The following is a 19496-nucleotide window of genomic DNA, read 5'->3' on the forward strand; positions in this document are numbered from 1 at the left end:
TCTCTCTCTCTCTCTCTCTCTCTCTCTCTCNCTCTCTCTCTCTCTCTCCCTCCCCTAGAACTTCAAGAAGCTTCTGCTCTACCATTTGAAGAAGCTCGTCAGCTCCGATAAGCTCATCAAGGTCAAAAGCTCCTACAAGATCCCCCCCCGCTAAGTCCCTCACAGCTCCATCGAAGCCCGTCGCTGCTGCTCCGGCGAAGAAGAAGCCCGCCGCCGCGGCCAAGCCCAAAAGGAATAAGAAGTGAGAGGCTGCTACTGTTCGTTTTTTTCTTTCCAGATTTGCTCCATGTCCCATTTCCAAATTAGAGTTAGGTCTGTTTGATTTGATTCAATAATGATCATGATTTTGTTTGGGAAACTTGTATTGATTTTAGGCAAATTGGTGTATTTGTTTCAAAAGATTTGATTATCTTTTTTTGGGTTTTTAAGCACAATGGGAGTTATGCACATAAGGCGTTTGATGAAAGTCCTCAATGAGGTTGTTGTTATACAAAACCCTTTTACATGTTGATCATCTAATTGCTACTGATTCAGTAATCATGATGTGGGAATAAATCCATTTTTACACATTAGAATAACAATATATAGACAAGATAATCTGATGAAGTTTATACTAATATGTGTTAATTAAGCTACTATTTATTGATTTCGCTAAATACATGCTACTGTATTTTCTGAAAGTTGGTGCTACAACACTAGCTAAGTCACTACTCCACTGGTAATACCTTGTTACTGCATTTTTGGAAATAGTTGCTAGTCTTGCTACCAACTAATTGAGCCATGCACTAAAAACATGCTGTTGCGTTTTTTTGAAAATAATTGCTACTACATTAGCTGAGTCACTAAAAGCTTGCTACTATATTTACTGGAAATAGCTTTGCTACTGCATTTACTGGAAGTAGTTGCTACTATATCGGCTGAGCCACTAAAAACATGCTACTACATTTATTGGAAATAGCTGCTACTGCATTTATTGGAAGTAACTGCTACTACACTAGTTGAACCACTAAAAACCTGTTATTACTGTACGTGCTGAAAATAGCTATTACTTTATTAGCTGAGCCACTGAAAACCTGCTACTGCACTTACTGAAGCTGCTACTACACTAGCTGAACCACTAAAACTCTACTACTATATCTGTTGGAAGTGTAGCTTTCTAGCAAAACATGCTACTACATTAGCTGAGCCACTAAAAACCTGCTACTACTTCTACTGGGATGTTAACCTCTGCTACTACTTTCTACTGGAAGGTTAACCCATGATACTATTTCTACTAGAATTAACTGCTACTACTATTGGGATGTTAACGTCTGCTGCTACTACTTCTACTGGAATTAACTGCTACTAGTTCTACTGGGATGTTAACCCCTGCTACTACACTGGAATTAACTGCTACTACAATAAATAATTGAAAACATGCTACTGAATTCCATTTACTGAAAATCTTAAAAGGAGAGACTTTTCTCTTCTAAAAGCATATTTAATTAGTGTAGGGTTAGTTTGGTAAATTAAACCATGCCACATGGCATGTAGAGAAAATATTGTCCTTAATTGTTAAAAACTGTCTTTATTTGTTTAACAACAACACAAGTGGATTTATTTGTGTTTCAAATCTTTTTGGAGAATGTATATGTGATTTGCTATATATATAAACATTAAAAGATTCAAGAAATCTGATATATAGTAAATTGATATATGGTACTCACATATTAGATGAACAGAATCGCAATGCACGACTGAATCCAGCACAACTTGATATTAAGTTTCCATGAGTCAACACAACACCCTTTTATTTAGAGGTAGGAAAGAAGCAAGTTTAGTCAAGTAACAGTGTAACACAGAATTTACTTCACCCTGTAGTAACACTGTAACACAAAATATGCTTTTGCAGCATGTCTTACTAGAACTCTACCTTTGGTGTTCCAGTTGTACCGCTTGTGTAACATATGGTCGCAACATCTTTGGAATTAGGAGGGCAAAAAGGCTGCAGGCAACTGCGGCCCTGTAATAAAATCATTTCAGGAGCACAAACATTAAATTTTTCAATAAGAATTTACTAATTCTAGCCTAAGACGATATAACTTGTAAAGAAGAAAAATTGGAACTGATACCGGGATTTATTGAGGGGAAAAGGTAGATAAAACAAATTGATAGAACACGCTCGCCACTCCTTAGAATCCACCAAGGAGATAAGAGCAAAACTCGCCACTCTTAGGAATCCACCTAGAGATAAGAGTTTGACAGAAAATTGGGAAGAACTTCTTCTTCAACTTAGATTATATTTCTGATAAAAACTTGACCGAATACAACAGAAACTTAACCCTCCTTTTATATGAAAGGCTGGGAAAACTAAAAGACTAAATAACTGAAGAAATAAATATAACTTATTCAAAGCATCTTAACTCAAAGGTGTGGGAACTCAAACATCAAAGTTAAATGCTTCTTAATTAGAACTGTTCACCTCCTTCAAGGAATGCAGAAAGTCCAGAGTCATCATCAGTGTCATTCGCTTCCGCTTCGCGTGAACTCGTCACTAAGTTCTCCTAACAATTATTCTCATGATACGGTGAAAGATCTACAATGTTGAAAGTTGCTTTAGTTCCACAATTTCCTGGGAATTCAACCTTGTAAGCATTGTTGTTGATGCGCTGGAGTACTTTAAAGGGGCCATCTGCTCTAGACTTCATTTTGACATATCTTCTTTCTTTACAAAGACGAATCCTCACCAAGTCTCCTTCTTTGAATTCAGCTGGCATTCTGTGTTTGTAAGCTTGTTCTTCAAGTAGTTCATAACTTGAAAATAGATTACTACTTCTGTCTATCGTCCCTGCAGCTTCTTTTGTAGCTTCAGATTTCTTTTTGACAGATTCTGGCATTGTTGCATGCTTACGTTCCTTCTCAGGGTCAAGAGTAATCTTCTCACCATCTTTCTCAAAAGTGTATGTGTTTTTATACCCATCGTGAACAACTTTCCTATCATATTGCCATGGTCTTCCAAGCAATAGGTGACACGCATCCATGGGAATAACATCACACCAAACTTCATCTTTATAAATGGGAACAATTGAAAAATGAACTAGACATCTTTTATCAACCCGTACCTCATTTCCTTTGTGCAACCAAGAAAGCTTGTAAGGTTGCGGGTGCTTCTCGGTGTTGAGACTTAATTTCTCCACCATGGTAGTAGCAACAATATTTTCGCAGCTCCTCCGTCAATGATAACTTCACAAACCTTACTGTGAACAGTGCATCTAGTATGGAAAAGGTTGTTTCGCTGTGATTGGTCTTCTTCTGCAATGGTAGTGTTTAGGACACGACGCACCACCAAACTTTCTCCTTGATCTCCATATGTGATTTCTTCATCAAAAATTGGTCCATCATCCGCATCAAGATCTTCTTTTGAATTCACCTGAACTTCTTCCACCAAAGCTACAATTCTTTTATTAGGACACTCTGAAGCAATATGTCCTACCCCTTGATAGGGTTCTACCCCTATCAGTAGTATCAATCAAAGAGAAGAAAGGGAAAAGGCACAAGATTGGAAAATGAAAATACTTGGATTGCAAAAGTTACCGCAGAAACCCTAGTTACAAGCTTTAAATAGCTAATCAAAAGGCACAGGATCGCGACACGCGTCCAACATCTAACGGCTAGAGCTAGATATACTTAATGAACCCTAACAAGCTTAATTAAGACAACTAACTTAAAGTCTGGACCAGCCCAAATTCCCACAAGCTACTCAGCCTAACTCATAAGCTACCTTAGTCCAACAGGAAGCCTAGAGATGACTCACAACAATGCTGCCCCCTCCAAAACGAGCTTGTCCACAAGCTTGGCAATCAAAACTGAAAAGCTGGAAACCTCTCCATGATATCTTCAGCATATTCCCATGTGGCCTCCTCAGGTGATGTGCCATACCACTGAATTAACCACTGTGTGGTAGCTGCCCCTCTATGCTTTACCATTCTAGCCTGTAACACCTTTTCCGGGGACCAATGCAAAGGAGTTGTATCTTTCACAGCTGGTAAGTCTCTTTCTACTACTGTAGAGTGGCCCAACTTCTTTTTCAACAGGGAAACATGAAATACATTGTGTATTTTGGCTGAGGCAGGAAGCTGTAGCTTGTATGCAACCTCACCAATTCTCTCCAGCACCAGAAAAGGTCCGTAATACTTTGCAGCTAGCTTGTGAAAAACTTCAGAAGTCACAGATTGCTGCTTGTAAGGTTGAAGCTTCAAGTAAACCCAGTCTCCCACCTGAAAGATTCTCTCAGAGTGGTGCTTGTCATAATAATTCTTCATCCTGGACTGTGCAAGAGACAAGTTTCTCTTTATGAGTGACAAGAGCTCATCTCTCTCCTTCAACTGCGTATCAACATCAGCTACAGCTGTGGAACCGGCAATGTAGGGAGCAATTGCTGGCGCATCATAGCCATACAAAGCCTTGAAGGGAGTCATATTAATTGCTGAATGATGGGCTGTGTTGTACCAAAATTCTGCCCAAGGAAGAGCCTTTACCCAGTTCTGTGGTTTGCTTCCAACTACACATCTCAAGTACTGCTCCAAGGTCCGATTTAAATTCTCTGTTTGTCCATCCGTTTGAGGGTGGTAAGCTGAGGATTTATGCAGCTGTGTACCCTGCAATTTAAAGAATGCATCCCAGAAGAGACTCATGAAGATTGGGTCCCGATCAGATATGATTGCAGTTGGCATACCATGTAGTCTAAACACCTCATCGATGAACTTTTGAGCCAATGTTGCTGCATTGTAAGGGTGTGCTAGAGGAATAAAATGTGCCACCTTTGTCAACTTATCAATAACAACCCATATCACTGTCATACCTTCAGACTTAGGTAGAGCCTCTATAAAATCCATGGAAATGACACTCCAAGCTGTCTGTGGGATACTGATAGGTTGCAACAGACCAGGTGGCTTTGTGGCTTCATAGTGTTGTTGTTGGCAAATGTTGCATTGAGCTACAAACTTCTTAACATCTTTTTGTACTCCCGGCCAAGCAAAATGTTGATGTAACCTCATGTAGGTTCTAGACTTGCCTGTATGACCTCCTACGTACCCTTCATGAAACTCCTTCATAATCTTCTCTCTCCAAGAATCCACCAATGGTACATACACTCTGTGTTTGTACAACAGTTGCGAATTGCACAACCTGAAGTGCTTATGAGCATTGGAGTCCGCTTGTAGCTCTTTGATAATCTTAGAAGTCTCAGAGTCCTTGTTGCAAGCATCCTGCATCTCAGTTAAGTAATCATGGATGGGTTGTGAAGAGCCTGTAATTGCATTCAGTGAAACTGACCTTGATAAAGCATCTGAAGCCACATTTAGTTTCCCAGCCTTGTGTTTGATGGTGTAATCATATCCAAGTAACTTGATCAACCATTTTTGTTGGGCAGGAGTGGTGATTCGCTGAGTTAGGAAATGCTCTATAGTCTTGTGGTCAGTGAAGATGGTGAAATGGTGTCCCAACAAGTATGGACGCCAAAGTTGAACAGCAGTGACCACAACCAACATCTCCTTGTCATATACTGATAAGGCAAGGTGTTTTTGACTGAGAGCTTTACTCATGAACGCCACCGGGTGACCATCTTGTGCTAAAACTGCACCAATGCCTAGATCAGATGCATCACACTCTATGGAAAATTCCTTGGAAAAGTCTGGTATAGCCAAAACTGGTGTGGTCACCAAAGCATTCTTCAGTTCTTTGAAAGCCTGCACAGCCTCTTCATCCCAATGAAAACCATCTTTCTTGAGCATGTTGGTTAGTGGTCGAGCAATGATGCCAAACCCTTTAACAAATTTCCTATAGTAGCCAGCAAGTCCCAAAAAACCTCTCAACTCCTTTAAAGTAGCTGGTAAAGGCCAATTTTTCACACACTCTATCTTAGAGGGATCTACTGCCACACCCTCCTTACTGATCACATGGCCGAGGTACTCCACTGTGTCCGACCCAAAGGTGCACTTACTGGCCTTGACTTTCAGAGAATGCTGCCGCAGTTTTTGAAACACCAATTCAAGATGCATTAGATGAGATTCCAATGATGGACTGAAAATGAGGATATCATAAAAAAAACTAACACACAATCTCCGAGAAGGTCTCTGAGAACATCATTCATCAAGGACTGAAAAGTTGAAGGTGCATTAGTGAGACCAAAAGCCATCACCAGGAATTCATAATGGCCTGTGTGAGTCCGGAAAGCTGTCTTTGGAATGTCCTCTTCTGCCATTCTGATCTAATGATAACCAGAACGCAGATCCAGCTTTGAAAAAATTGTAGAGCCGTGTACTTCATCAATTAGCTCATCAACAACAGGAATAGGATATTTATCTTTGATGGTAACAGCATTGAGGGCTCTATAATCCACACAGAGGCGCCAAGACCCATCCTTCTTCTTCACAAGACAAACTGGAGACGAATAGGGGCTAACACTAGGACGTACTACTCCACTGTCAACTAGTTCTTGGACTATCTTCTCTATCTCTTTCTTCTGGAAGTGAGGATAACGGTATGGCCTCACGTTAATCGGTGGAGTATTCGGCAACAACTCAATCCTGTGGTCCTGTGCTCTTGCCGGGGGCAAAGAGGTTGGAGCTGCAAACACATCCTGATACTTCTGAATAAGTGACTGGATTTCAGGATGCACCACAGTGTTATGAACGCTGGTTGTGTGAAGACTAACTTGCACCAACACAGCCTCTTTCTCTTTCTTGAGCAACTTGTGCATAGTTTTACAACTCACTATTGAGGTTTGAGGTTCTGTGAGTCCTTGCAAGCTATAAACCATTCCTTGGAATGCAAACCTCATTCTCATGGTCTCAAAGTTCCATAATATGTCTCCAAGTGTTTTGAGCCAAATAGCCCCCAAAACCACTTCACAACCTGAAACTTGTAGCACATAAAAGTTAGTAGAAAACACAAACCCTTAAAGGTTGAGTTCAACAGTTACCATCCCATGTGTATACACAATAGCTCCACTAGCTAGTCTGACTCGCAAAGGAGGAATAGGTTGCACATGATACTGAGTTGCTTGTACCAAATAGGGAGTTATGAAGTTGTGAGAGGCCCCGGAATCAATTAGGACATGAATTTGGCGCTTCGACAACAGTCCCTTGAGTTGTATGGTGGACGTGGAGCTACCATCTCCCATAGCTCTCAACTCAACTTCATGCTCTTGCACCTCACCTTGATTTTCAGCAACCTCCTCCGGACCTCCCTCTAGTGCTGGTTGTATTACTTCTTCGGGCAACACTTCCATTACCATGAGAGCTTGCCCTCTCCTGTAGTTATGACCGGGCCGGAACAATTCATCACAGAAAAAACATTGGTTCCGGGCTCGACGCTCTTGATACTCCGCCTGAGTATACCGTCTATTGCCTCCGGGGTTTTCTCCGGCCATAAGAGGAGCAGCTTGTGGCCGAGGGGGGTTCACAGGCTGACCAAGCGCCATAGGATTCATGTATGGTGCTCCCACTCCTCTTATACCATTGGGAGGGTTAGGCCTATGTTGTAATGCATTTCTGCTGTTAGCACGCAGTTGATTCTCTCTAGCTTCAAACAACTTTGCTAACTCACATGCCCCATACAAAGTTGTTGGTCTCTGAGCCTTCACAAGGGCTCGAATATTATCTTTCAATCCCTCCATGAAAAAGGACAATAAAGTTTGAGCCGAAAACCCAGGAGCACGTCTAGACAACTTCGTGAACTGATCCATATAACTCTCCACAGATCCAGGTTGGGACATACGGCCTAGAGCAGCTTGGTAATCTCCTAAGTTATGCGCACTAAACTCACGCATGAGTAGCTCGGCCAGTCCTTGCCATGAGTTGGGAAACTCGTGCCTGAACATGTGCCAACGATCTGCAGCCTTATCTGTTAGGTGGAGAGTAGCCACTGCTAGTTTTCTCTCTTCTGGTACTTGAAAAAATTCAAAGTATTGCTCAGCTCTATTGAGCCACTCGACTGGATCTCCGCCCCCAAAACTTGTGAACTCCAACTTCATTTGGTGCATGGAAGGTAGGGAAGGGTCTAGGTGAGTGTTTGGAGGTGGTGTAGGTGGAGCAGGGTGGTGTGTATAGTTATATTGAGGAGTGGGGGTGGTGGTGGTGGCGTAGGTCTGCTGGTGGTGGCCAAAGTGGGTATATGGATACGGTGGTAAAGAGTACAGATGGGGTAGATAAGGTTGGTATGGAGGAGGGCCAAAATGAGAGGAGGCCCCCTGATAGCTCATATGTTGGGGAAAGGGGAAGGTCGGATGCCCTCCAAGGGGTAAAGATGGTGGGATCTGAGAGCTTGGTGTAGAAGCTGAGAGAGCAAAGTCAATATGTTGGAAATAATGAGTAGATGGGGAAGCCGTGCTCACAGTAAACTTACCCAAGCTGGATTCACCCTTCTCGTGAATATGAACTCCCTTCTGACGTTCAAGAGCTCCATCCGTGACTGAGAGCTCCACATCATGAACAGTGGCAAACACAGGAGCTGTCCCTTTTGGATATCCATGTGCGTACCCTAGAATCACCTATGGATCCCTAAGGTTGAGAGGTTGACTGTTATTAGGTTGAGTCACACTCTTGGTTGATGAAATGATAGCCGCGGCAGAAGAAGTGGCCCTAGTCAAAGATGCTGAGTCATGAACCATTGGTAAAGTCGAGGGACTAAGAGGTGGTGGCAGCGAGCCAAAACGCAAAGCGGAGTTCTCGACCGTGTCAGCTCTCTCCCTCATAGCTTTGAATCCTTCCATGATTTCGAGGCGCAAAGCTGCTAAAGCCTCTTGATGCAGAACCAAGGAATCACTGAGGGCATTGATCTTTGCTGAGGTCTCGTCTCTGTGCACCTGCAGTTCAAACTCCACATCAGTAAGCTCCTTGACGTGAGTTTGTGTTGTAGATGCTTGAACCGTTTTGTTCTTAGCCATGGCCCTGAGATCAGAGTGGCTCTGATACCACTTGATAGGGTTCTACCCCTATCAGTAGTATCAATCAAAGAGAAGAAAGGGAAAAGGCACAAGATTGGAAAATGAAAATACTTGGATTGCAAAAGTTACCGCAGAAACCCTAGTTACAAGCTTTAAATAGCTAATCAAAAGGCACAGGATCGCGACACGCGTCCAACATCTAACGGCTAGAGCTAGATATACTTAATGAACCCTAACAAGCTTAATTAAGACAACTAACTTAAAGTCTGGACCAGCCCAAATTCCCACAAGCTACTCAGCCCAACTCATAAGCTACCTTAGTCCAACAGGAAGCCTAGAGATGACTCACAACACCCCTTGACATTTGAAACAGCGCACCGCTGCTGTGTGACTTGTACTGGCAATTGAGCCAAGATTGTGAATGGATTTTGGAACAAATTCTAGCTTGGAACTAGACTTTAATTGTAGCTTGAGCACTCTTCTCAGTACCTGCAAATTTTGCAAAACTTTCTTTGTTCTCCCTCTGTTGTTTCTCAACCTTAAGAGCCAACTTACAAACATCATTAAAAGTCCAATATTGCTGCAATTGAACCACATTACCAATCTCCAGTCTCAAACCTACAAGATACCAAGCTATAGTTTGCTCTTCCGGCTCCACTAGATCAGATTTAATCATGAAGTCCTCATATTCTCCAGTAAAATCTTCTACAGACATCTCCCTTTGTTTCAAATTGTGCAGCTTCAAGAAGTTTTCTTGCCGATAGTCTTCCGGCAGATACTTTCTTTTCAGCTCCCTCTTCTCCCAAGTCCTTATCTTGCTTCTTCCTTCTCGTTCTCTTTGCCTCTTAAGCTTTTCCCACCAAGAGGATGCTTGTTTTCTCAACTTCACTGCAGCAATTTTCACCATGCGGTGATCTTCAACATCCTTCAGATCAAATATTCATTCTACAGTATGAAGCCAATCAATGAACTCATCGGGTTATGATCGGCCTTCAAAATCTGGAATGTCGACCTTGATGTCAAAACTTTGTCGGCGATTCCGATTTTTTTGAGAGCCAGCATGGGGAGAATCTTCACCATTGGAATTCTGACTTGGATCTTCATGGAAAGGATTTTCATCTTCTGCACTCCTACTAGACCTTTCATCTTCAATACCATGAAGATTACGTTGATCCAATCGTTCTTGAAGTTCCTGCCCTTGCCTCTTGAGTTCTTCAATCTCAAAATCACGATCAAAACCACCACGTCCTCCATGACCACGTCCACCACCACGACGCCCAGCCATCGGGTGCTCTGATACCAAAACTAATACCGGGATTTACTGAGGGAAAAATGTAGATAAAACAAACTGATAGAACACGCTCGCGATCGCCACTCCTTAGAATCCACCAAGGAGAAAAGAGCAAAACTCGCCACTCTTAGGAATCCACCTAGAGATAAGAGTTTAATAGAAAATTGGGACGAACTTTTTCTCCAAATTAGATTATATTTCTGATAAAAACTTGACCGAATACAACAAAAACTTAACCCTCCTTTTATATGAAAGGCTAAATAACTGAAGAAATAAATATAACTTACTCAAAACATCTTAACTCAAAGGTCTAGGAACTCAAACATCAAAGTCAAATGCTTCTTAATGCTTCTTAATTAGAATTGTTCACCTCCTTCAAGGAATGCAGAAAGTCCAGAGTCATCATCGGTGTCAGGAACTGAAATTGCATTTCAGATTAGATACTAAAAGCTACTGAATGGGGGTACAAATGTTTCAAGTATATCATGTACAATGCATGGTTGGAAGGTAAAAAGGGGGAATATAGCAGTATTCATGATCTATATGAATAGTATGAGTGTATCAAGTGATTGGGGGAGCATCAACAATACATTAGAAACAACTCAAACAAGGGACAATAAAAGTATTGGGATGACAGACAACAGAGAAATCCAAAACGCCTGCATTACAGTTTTACCAATGTAGCCATGTTCAACTTCTCGAAAAGTGCCCAAGATTCTTAAATCCCATCTCAATAATTCAAACAAAGGTAAACTTATATAAAGTCCCTATAGTTTAGGTGCTTCATCCCTTTAGTCCTTGAACTTTCATTTTAATATGTTTAGTCCTTGAATTTACAATTGTTAATCGAGTTAGTCATTTCCAATACTTCTAATAGAATATTCTGTTAGAAAGGGAATATTCTGTTTTTCTTTGTTCTTTTTAATTTTCCTGTTTAAAAGAAAATGAACGGAGCATGGTGGACTATGAATTTTGAATTTGTTTATATTTAGCATTATACAAATATAAAATCTATCCTTCTACTCAAAGGTAAACAGTTAAATTTTTTATCATCGATAGGAGAATCTATTACTACTCGACTAGAATTTTTAGCAGAAGCTAAATTATCTTTTAAAGAATTGCAAGAAGAAAGAAGAAAATTTAGAAAACTAAAAGAAAAAAGAGACAAGCTTCCTAGAAGTACAAAAAATTACTGGGATATTATTTTCCAATTACAACGAAGAATATACGAGTCAAGAGAAGAAATTGAAGTTCTTCAAGAAACATTTGAAGATCAGAAACCTCTTGATATTTTGAGCATAGGTTAGATCCGCCAAAGCTGGTATCAGAGCATGCTTGGCTCAAAAGCAGGTATAAGAAAAAGGCTTATACCAAAAAGTTGGCTTCTCTTGACTAATAAGAGAGAATCCAAACTTAAAAATTATTAGTCTTTTTGTACTACAAAAGGAACTGACAAATGGGAAGTGTGTTTTCATTCAAGACACATTCAAGAAAATCAATACTCCATTGAATACGTTTTGATTACGTTTGTAGAGTAATAAATACGCTCTACGATGAACATATTCATCTCCAAAGAGAAATTGGAGTAGAAGAGCTTGATCCAGCAAGACCAAGCTTAATCGAGTTTCTAGATCGTTTATCTAGGGATAAGACGTCTGATAAAATATCAGATCAACTCGAGAGATTTAATCTACAGATAAATCAACTTGAGGAAATTAATTCAAAAATTGCCAGGCTTGAAATCAAGCTAGATTACCTCAAAGAAAAGCAATATCTAATAGATATTGAAAGAAAGTTAGTTCGCACTAAGAATCTTGCAAACAACATTCATCAACAAGCAGTGGAACTAAGAGAAACTCAAGAAAACCTGAAAAAGATTTTAGAAACTCTTATCTCCAGAATAGGATGAATCAAAGAGTAGATCTAAAAGTAAGACATGAAGATGTAAAAGCTATTGGCTTTCATCGTCCTACAGAAAAATTGGCAGAAAATGTGGAAGCAGTAATTCATCAGCAGAATTATAATATCGCTTATCTCCAAGAGATATCTCCAAGAGATAAGTATTGACCTCGAAATTCAATTTCGAGAGTTACATAACAGAATCTCTTGTCTGCAAAAGATTGTAGAAAAGATGAAAGAAGGAAAATGCTATGAAAAAATAGATGAAGAATCACTAGCTCAAAATGTAGCTAGTAAAATTATTATAAATTCTCCACCCCTACCAACGGGAGAAAGTAGGCTAAGGTTTAGTGAACCAAAGCTACTTGAATGGAAATCATCAAAATCTACAACCAAGAGAGACATGAAGATGCTGAGTAGAATCCTCAGTAAAAGGAACACAGTTCCGATACAATTAATAAACGCTCAAGAATTTGAGTATAATGAAATCGAATCTAGTGTGCTAGAAGCATCTGCTCCTAGATTTAGGTTCAATGAGATATATAAAAAAGGATCTTTTATTATGGATTCTCACAGATTCAAGATTCTTGAATCAACAGTTCCAGCCACAGGTGAAGAAACAAATATCAGGTTGATAACTCTAAAAGAAGTAAGTGAAGCTTTCCAAAAAAAGTATTCCTATATGCATATAGGTGCAGTGCAAGTAGGAATAAAGCTCTTAGCCAGAGACAGTATTGACTGTTATGTTCTATGTGTCCCACAAGACGACAGAATAACAGATTTTAAGAAAAGTCTGTTGGGAACAGTAGAAGCTTCTTTGTGCAACCAAGTTGCATATTTTAATGTATTTCCAAATTTCACAACACATCTTAGAGATGTTGCTCACTGTCTAAGACTGAGAATTAAGACAGATGGGATCTCTATGAAAAAAGGAATGATGGAGCTAGCGATAGATTATCGAATCTATTATAAATTGATGAGCTCAAATGTGACTTCTAATACCAGGTTTCTAAACAGCCCTGGGATCACTACATCTGTTCTCACCAACCCAAAAGATAATTCTCAGCAAAAGCATGTCACAAATTGGCATGAAGTAACATTCCCAAGAGAATGGAATCTTACCCCGCCTATCAGACAACTTGAAAGCTCCAATGCTTCAATTTATGAAGACTTGGGGGGAAAGATAAGCTTGCAGTTTCATAGGCATTCATTTGCTAATTATGAAGAAGCTAGTACCTCTGGAACTAAATAAGTTTATAATGAGGAATCCCTTGAAGAAGAGGATTCTAAAAGACCTATGAGAATGTTCCAAGCAAGAGAATTAAGAGAATTATATGCACAAGCCAAGACTTGTGATTCCCCAGAAGAACTAGAGAAAATCATAAATGAAATTTCTCAAGTTCAACTTGGAAAGAAAAAGAGGAAGATTCTTTCTTATCAAGCAGCAAAAGAAGAACCAGAGCCATTAAGAGCGTCGATGGACACAGATGGTGAAAGGCAAACTCTTCCAGAAAGTGGGCATACTGTAATACAGAACATCACCAACAATCCTACAAAGATCATTCGTGAAAAGAATATCAAGCTTCCAAAAGGACAGGCTCCTACAAGAAGATATGGAGACCGAAGTTCTCAGAAATATATCCATACAGAACCCAAATGGGGACAATCAATGTCCGAAAAAGGGGTTTATCTGGATTTGGACCAGGTAGGAGATAAAAGAAAGACAATAGACAACTGGGTTGCTAGTTTAAAGCTAACTCAGGCTCTAGTGTTATCCAAATATGCCTACGAGGAAGCTCATGCATATTATGAGCCTACCTTAACCAGAATAGTCCAGAAATGGTACCAATCTTTCAAGAGAAGTTCTCAATGGACTGATTGGACAACAAAAATGGCTCAGACTAATAGTCATTTAGACTTTGCAGTGCCTATCTACGCGTAATTCTGCGGAGATATCACGAGGCATAGTGAGCAATCTAAAGAAAGAGCAAAAGCAAATATTCAAAAATTGAGTATTTGTAACATGAGGTATTTTGAAGAATACACCAATGAGTTTCAAAACTACTACTGCACTATTGGAGACATTGAAAATAATGATCTCATCAGAACTTATTACAGAAAATTGCCAGAACCCTGGAATGATGCAGTAGCACAGTCATTAGAAGAAAACCCTCTTCAGTATTTTACTGTAGGAGGAATTACAAAAAAAGTTAGGGATCTCCTAAGAAAGCAATGCACAGAGAACAGAAAATCCAAAACGGCCAAGAAGCAACTCAGAGGAGTTGAGAATATGTGTCCAAAGATTTTGGATACCCCAACACAATGGGGATGTCATATTCCTACAGAAAGAAAACACCGAAGGAGGTTCTCTAGCACCAAACATGATAAAAAATTTGCTTCTAAAAAGAAGTATAAGTTTAGGAAAAAGCCTGGATATAAGAAAGAACAATTTTCTCAAACTTCTCCTAAAAAGAGATTTTTCAAAAGGAAAAAGAAGACCAATTTTTCTTCTAGAGAAGAAAAGAAATGCAGATGTTGGCTTTGCAAGGCAGAAGGACATTATGCAAATGAATGTCCTAAAAAGGACAAGAGATCTTTTAAAGCCTTAATTGCTGAGTATGATGAAGCAATAGAGTATGCTAATTTAAAAGGCTTTGAAGTCGCTTATTCTGATGAAGAGAATGAATCAATATATTCTCTTGAGTACCCATCAGATAGTGAGACAGAAAGTACTTCAGAAAACTCTGAAGAAGAAGATATAGGAGATCGTCCTATATTTTTATTACAGATACAAAATTGGAAGGAAGAAAACACTGATATTATCAGTACCTTCCATCCCAATCTGGGAAGATTTATTTGTGACTATTGCAAATGTGATGATAATAATACAATTCCCATGTACTGTGAAGGTACAGGTGAAACTTATCATCGGGAATGTTTTATTGCAGAACTCAGAAGAAAAACCAAGGATAATGAAGCACATGTCCTGGTAGAAGAGGAATACGATGTATTCCATAAAAAAGAAAAAGAAAAAAACCTTGAAGAGGATATAAAAACAATGAAGTTTGTAACTTCATTAAGTCAGAACAGGGAAATCAAGGAATCTCTTGATTCTCTCAATTCCAGTTCCAATCCGATACTGGGTCTAGCAAATGACAATCCTCTAGAATCAAAAACTGCAGAAAGAATGGTCAATCCTTTCACAGAATTACTTGATGATCCAAGAAAGCAAGCAAGAATAATGCCAGTCCAGACAAACATATATAGTAATTATATTACTATAGGACTGAAGTTTCCCAATTATAAAAAATATCATTTACATGCATTTGTAGATACTGGTTCAGGGTTTAGTCTTGCTAAAAGATATGCTATCCCTAAAGAATATTGAGAAAAATCTCCAAGGACAGTTACTGGAGTTGCAATGGAAGAGAATAACATAGTCATGGACACAATGACACGAAATGTGCAAGTCTCCTTGGGAGGAGGAACTTTTATCATCAAAATTCTCTGGCAGTGTGAAGGTCAGACAGCTGATTTGTTGATAGGGAATGACTTTCTCCTTCAACAAACAGTAATTCAAACTCCAAAAATGATTGGGTTTGAAAAAATAAAAAATATTATTGGGAATCCCGATTAACAGACGCAGTATGCGTTACCAGTAAAGGATTTACTGACCAATATCAGAAGTCGCCAGCGAAGAGTGGTGATTATACGCCAATTTTAAAGCCAGTTTTGTTGCTACAAGAACAGCTTAAAGGTCACAAGGAGATATTGGTGAATGAAGAAATAAGTTCAGAAGACTCTGATTCAGAAAAAAATTATGAATATCAAATTTCTGACAATGAGAGTTCTGATGGAGAGGAAGAATACATCAGAGAGCATAACTTAAAGGTATATGCTAATAAGATGGAACAAAAGAGAATACCAACTCTCACAGAAATAGAAAGATTGCTGAAACCAGTAATCAGTGAAGATCCTCAACTGTATTGGGAAAGAGACCCAATATATTGTCAGTTAAAGATGCATGATGCAAACGCCATCTGCCATGTTAAGGCCATCCCTCATTAATTACAGGAAAAAAGATAGAAAAGAAATGGAGAATCAAATCCAAGAACTTCTGGAAAAGAAGTTAATCAGACATTCAAACAGTCCTCATCATGCCCCAGCATTCTTGGTAAGAAATCATGCAGAACAATTAAGAGGAAAAGCTAGAATGGTGTTGATTACAGAGATGTAAATAAAAAGACCGTTAAAGACGGTTATCAGATAGCTCATGTGAGAGTTCTCATCAACAGGCTTAAAGGAGCAAAAATCTTCTCTAAGTTTGATGTAAAGTCAGGCTTTTGGCAGGTTAAAATGCATCCTGATTCCATAGTATTAAACTTTTGGAACTCCTCAAGGGCACTATGAATGGTTAGTTATGCCATTTGGTCTTAAACAAGCCTCGTCTATTTTTCAAAGAAAAATGGATAATATCTTTAAGCCTTACTCAGATTTCTGCATAGTTTACATAGATGACATTCTTGTCTTCTCCAAAACTATGAATAAGCATCTAAAGCATCTTGAACAGGTGTGTAAACTTATTGTCCAAAAAGGAATCATTCTTGGACAGAATAAGATTCATCTTATTAAAGGTGAAATTGATTTCCTTGGCATTCATGTTAAGGATGGAGAGATTCGTCTCCAAGATCATATTGTTAAGAAAATCAGCCAATTTCCAGACATAATCCTAGATGCAAAGTCTCTATAGAGATTTTTAGGAGTTGTTAATTTCGCCAGAGATTTTATTCCTCAAGTTAGTGGACTAACTGCTTTCCTCTCTCCAAAAACAAGTTCTAAAAAGAAATGGTCTTTCACAGCTGACGACAGTAATACTGTCAGAAAGATTAAGGAGTTAACAAAAAGCCTTCCTCCTATACAGTTACCTGAAGAAGGAGATCTGATCATTTTGCAAACTGATGCAAATGATTATTATTGGGCAGGAGTTGTTTTAGCTGTTGCTCCAAATACAAATCATGAAAAAATTTGTAAATTTCTATCAAGAAAGTTTAACGCAGCAGAGTTAAACTATTCTACTGGAGACAAGGAAGTCATTGCCCTAATTAAGAGCATTAAGGGTGCTGAGGCATTCTTAGGAAAAAAATTTGTAGTTAGAACTGATAACAAAAGAGTCAAAAACTTCAAGAACTACAAATTAACTGATGCAGCTGATAGGGAAAGAGTTCTGAGATGGCAAATGTTTTTAACCCAATATGAATATGATGTCGAAATGGTTGCAGGTGACAAGAACTATTTGCCCGAAGCCCTCACAAGAGAAATGGCTATGTTTGAAAGAGAAGGTCGCAATCCAAGAAGCCAGAAACCGGTATCTGAAGAGAAGAAGCTCTGGGAAAGATACAAGAGCGGTGATAAAACCGTAGGACCTCTCCATGACGGACTAGGTTATCAATACATTGTTTCTTATGGAGCTGCTGAATCAGGCCAGCCTTCAGAAAGAATCAAGCCAAACCTAGATCAAGGATGGGATGAGTTTTCAAACCATTCTAAAAAAGAAGCAAATCAGTCTGTTACTTCTGATGAAGAAAAACTTGCACAAGAATTCTTGTTGTGTCCGAAAGGAACAGCCTCAACTGATCGGTCTCAGGGTAAAAGACCGGCTAGCCCGTCTCAAATGACAGACGGTAAAGGCATATCAAGTCCGTTGATGGCTGTGTTTTGTCAAAAAACAGAAGAGACCCTCTTAGGGCAAGTAAGATACCGATAGTCATAGGAAAGAAGGTTATCCATGATCAATATCTGAAGATTTTTCAGAAGCCAGTTTTCAGAACGGAAAGACTGTTACCTTTCAAGCAGAAGATTATTATTGATAATATTCTGTATTCCTTTTATGAAGAAAATAAAGCTCATTTGCTTCAAACTCTCAAGGCTTTAACTGAAGAATTGTATGGATTCAATACAAAAGACAAAGATGTTCCAGCAGAAAATCAAGCAGGAAGTTCTAAGGCTGTTTACCTTGAAAATCCTGAAAGTGCTAAAATACCAATGCTAGCACTAAAAGAATCTGAATGGTATAAATTTCATAATCTCTTAGGAGAAGGAAAAGATGTTCTACCAAGAACATTATCGGTAGTTCCTGGCCCATTTTATGGGAGATATTTGGTAGATGTTCAAGCAGAACATCCCCAAAAGCACAAGCTATGGCTTGTAGAAAACGGTTTTGTTCATAATTTGTGGACAAAAATCAATGAAGATCTGAAGGATTTTCCGGCAATAATTGTTGAAGCGGTCAAGAATATCAGACCTGATGGATGTATCTTAAGGTTAAAATTCATTTCTGCCCCTCTAGAATGGACAGTGATAAATGGTCAAATGAATTATATCTCCCCATATCATCATGTCAGATTAATCCAAAGTCCAGTTCAAAAGACAGCCGTTGTAAGTGGCAATAGTAGACCAAATCAAAGCATCCCTTGGATGAAGGCCATGGCTATAACTATTATTAAAGACGTGGTGCTAAGAGACTATGATTTAAGTCTTTTGGCAAGTGGAGAAAAAATAATGGTCACTTGTTATAATCACCCTCCACCAGAGAACTGTGACTTTTTCACAGCCCTTATGAGGAAAGAAGTGGACTGCACTCTGGCTACCACTACGTGGTTAGAAAAGGTCGAGACTGATGATAAGTATAGGATTTCCTATCCCTATGATTCAGACCTCGATGATGGAGATAAAGACACAGCACGCGACTGGGAATATAGTGGTCCAAACTCCTCAATGGGATATTCTGAAGATCCAGAGACATATCACAACATTGTGAATATGCTGGAAAGTTAGGTGGTTGCCGACGCTTCAAGACAAATGACTTTTCTTTTGATAAAAAGAAAGTAGTTGCCAGCACTTAAAAGCTTTCGACTTTACTTTTTCTAAAGTAAAGTTATCAGGATAGGATTCCTCCTGTCCACCGCTATGTATTAGTGTGATTTAATTCCAGCTTGAGTTCCGCTCCCTATATAAGGAGCCGCCTCAAACTTCAGAAGGAAGACATCGAAGAAGGAACCAAAACCAGAAATCTGAAATTTTCTCAACCTTTCTCAAGAAGTAAGAGAGTTAGCATACAGTCTTTAGAATAGAGGGAGAATAATAAGAGTGTTTTGAAAGTGAAGTCTGTCATCATTCAGTGTGGTGTGCTATAAATTTACAAGTACTTGTATTTATATTTAACTTTATGAGTAGCTAAACAGCCTTTAGCTGTTTACCTGAGAGCAAGGCTCTGGGTTTGGTATTTGTATTTATGTTGAATTAAATAAATTCTACCTTGTGCCCCATAATCCGTTTAAAAATATATATATATATATATATATATATATTAATTTGTTTACC

General features: G+C 39.1%; 1 protein-coding gene across 1 annotated transcript in view; it reads right to left on the reverse strand.

The window, feature by feature from the left end:
• LOC101293703 overlaps window positions 1-19496 on the reverse strand; it is a 30886-nt gene that overhangs the window by 6181 nt on the left and 5209 nt on the right. Inside the window, exons 6-14 of the mRNA XM_004304941.1 lie at window positions 9939-10219; window positions 9384-9851; window positions 8648-8845; window positions 6991-8530; window positions 6302-6894; window positions 6095-6247; window positions 4826-6002; window positions 1913-2025; window positions 1707-1786 (exon numbers count right to left, since the gene is read on the reverse strand). Coding sequence (XP_004304989.1) covers window positions 1707-1786; window positions 1913-2025; window positions 4826-6002; window positions 6095-6247; window positions 6302-6894; window positions 6991-8530; window positions 8648-8845; window positions 9384-9851; window positions 9939-10219 — 4603 coding nt within the window. The remainder of the gene's footprint in view (window positions 1-1706; window positions 1787-1912; window positions 2026-4825; window positions 6003-6094; window positions 6248-6301; window positions 6895-6990; window positions 8531-8647; window positions 8846-9383; window positions 9852-9938; window positions 10220-19496) is intronic.

Source organism: Fragaria vesca, linkage group LG6 (genome assembly GCF_000184155.1).
Source record: "Fragaria vesca subsp. vesca linkage group LG6, FraVesHawaii_1.0, whole genome shotgun sequence".
NCBI lineage: Eukaryota > Viridiplantae > Streptophyta > Magnoliopsida > Rosales > Rosaceae > Fragaria > Fragaria vesca.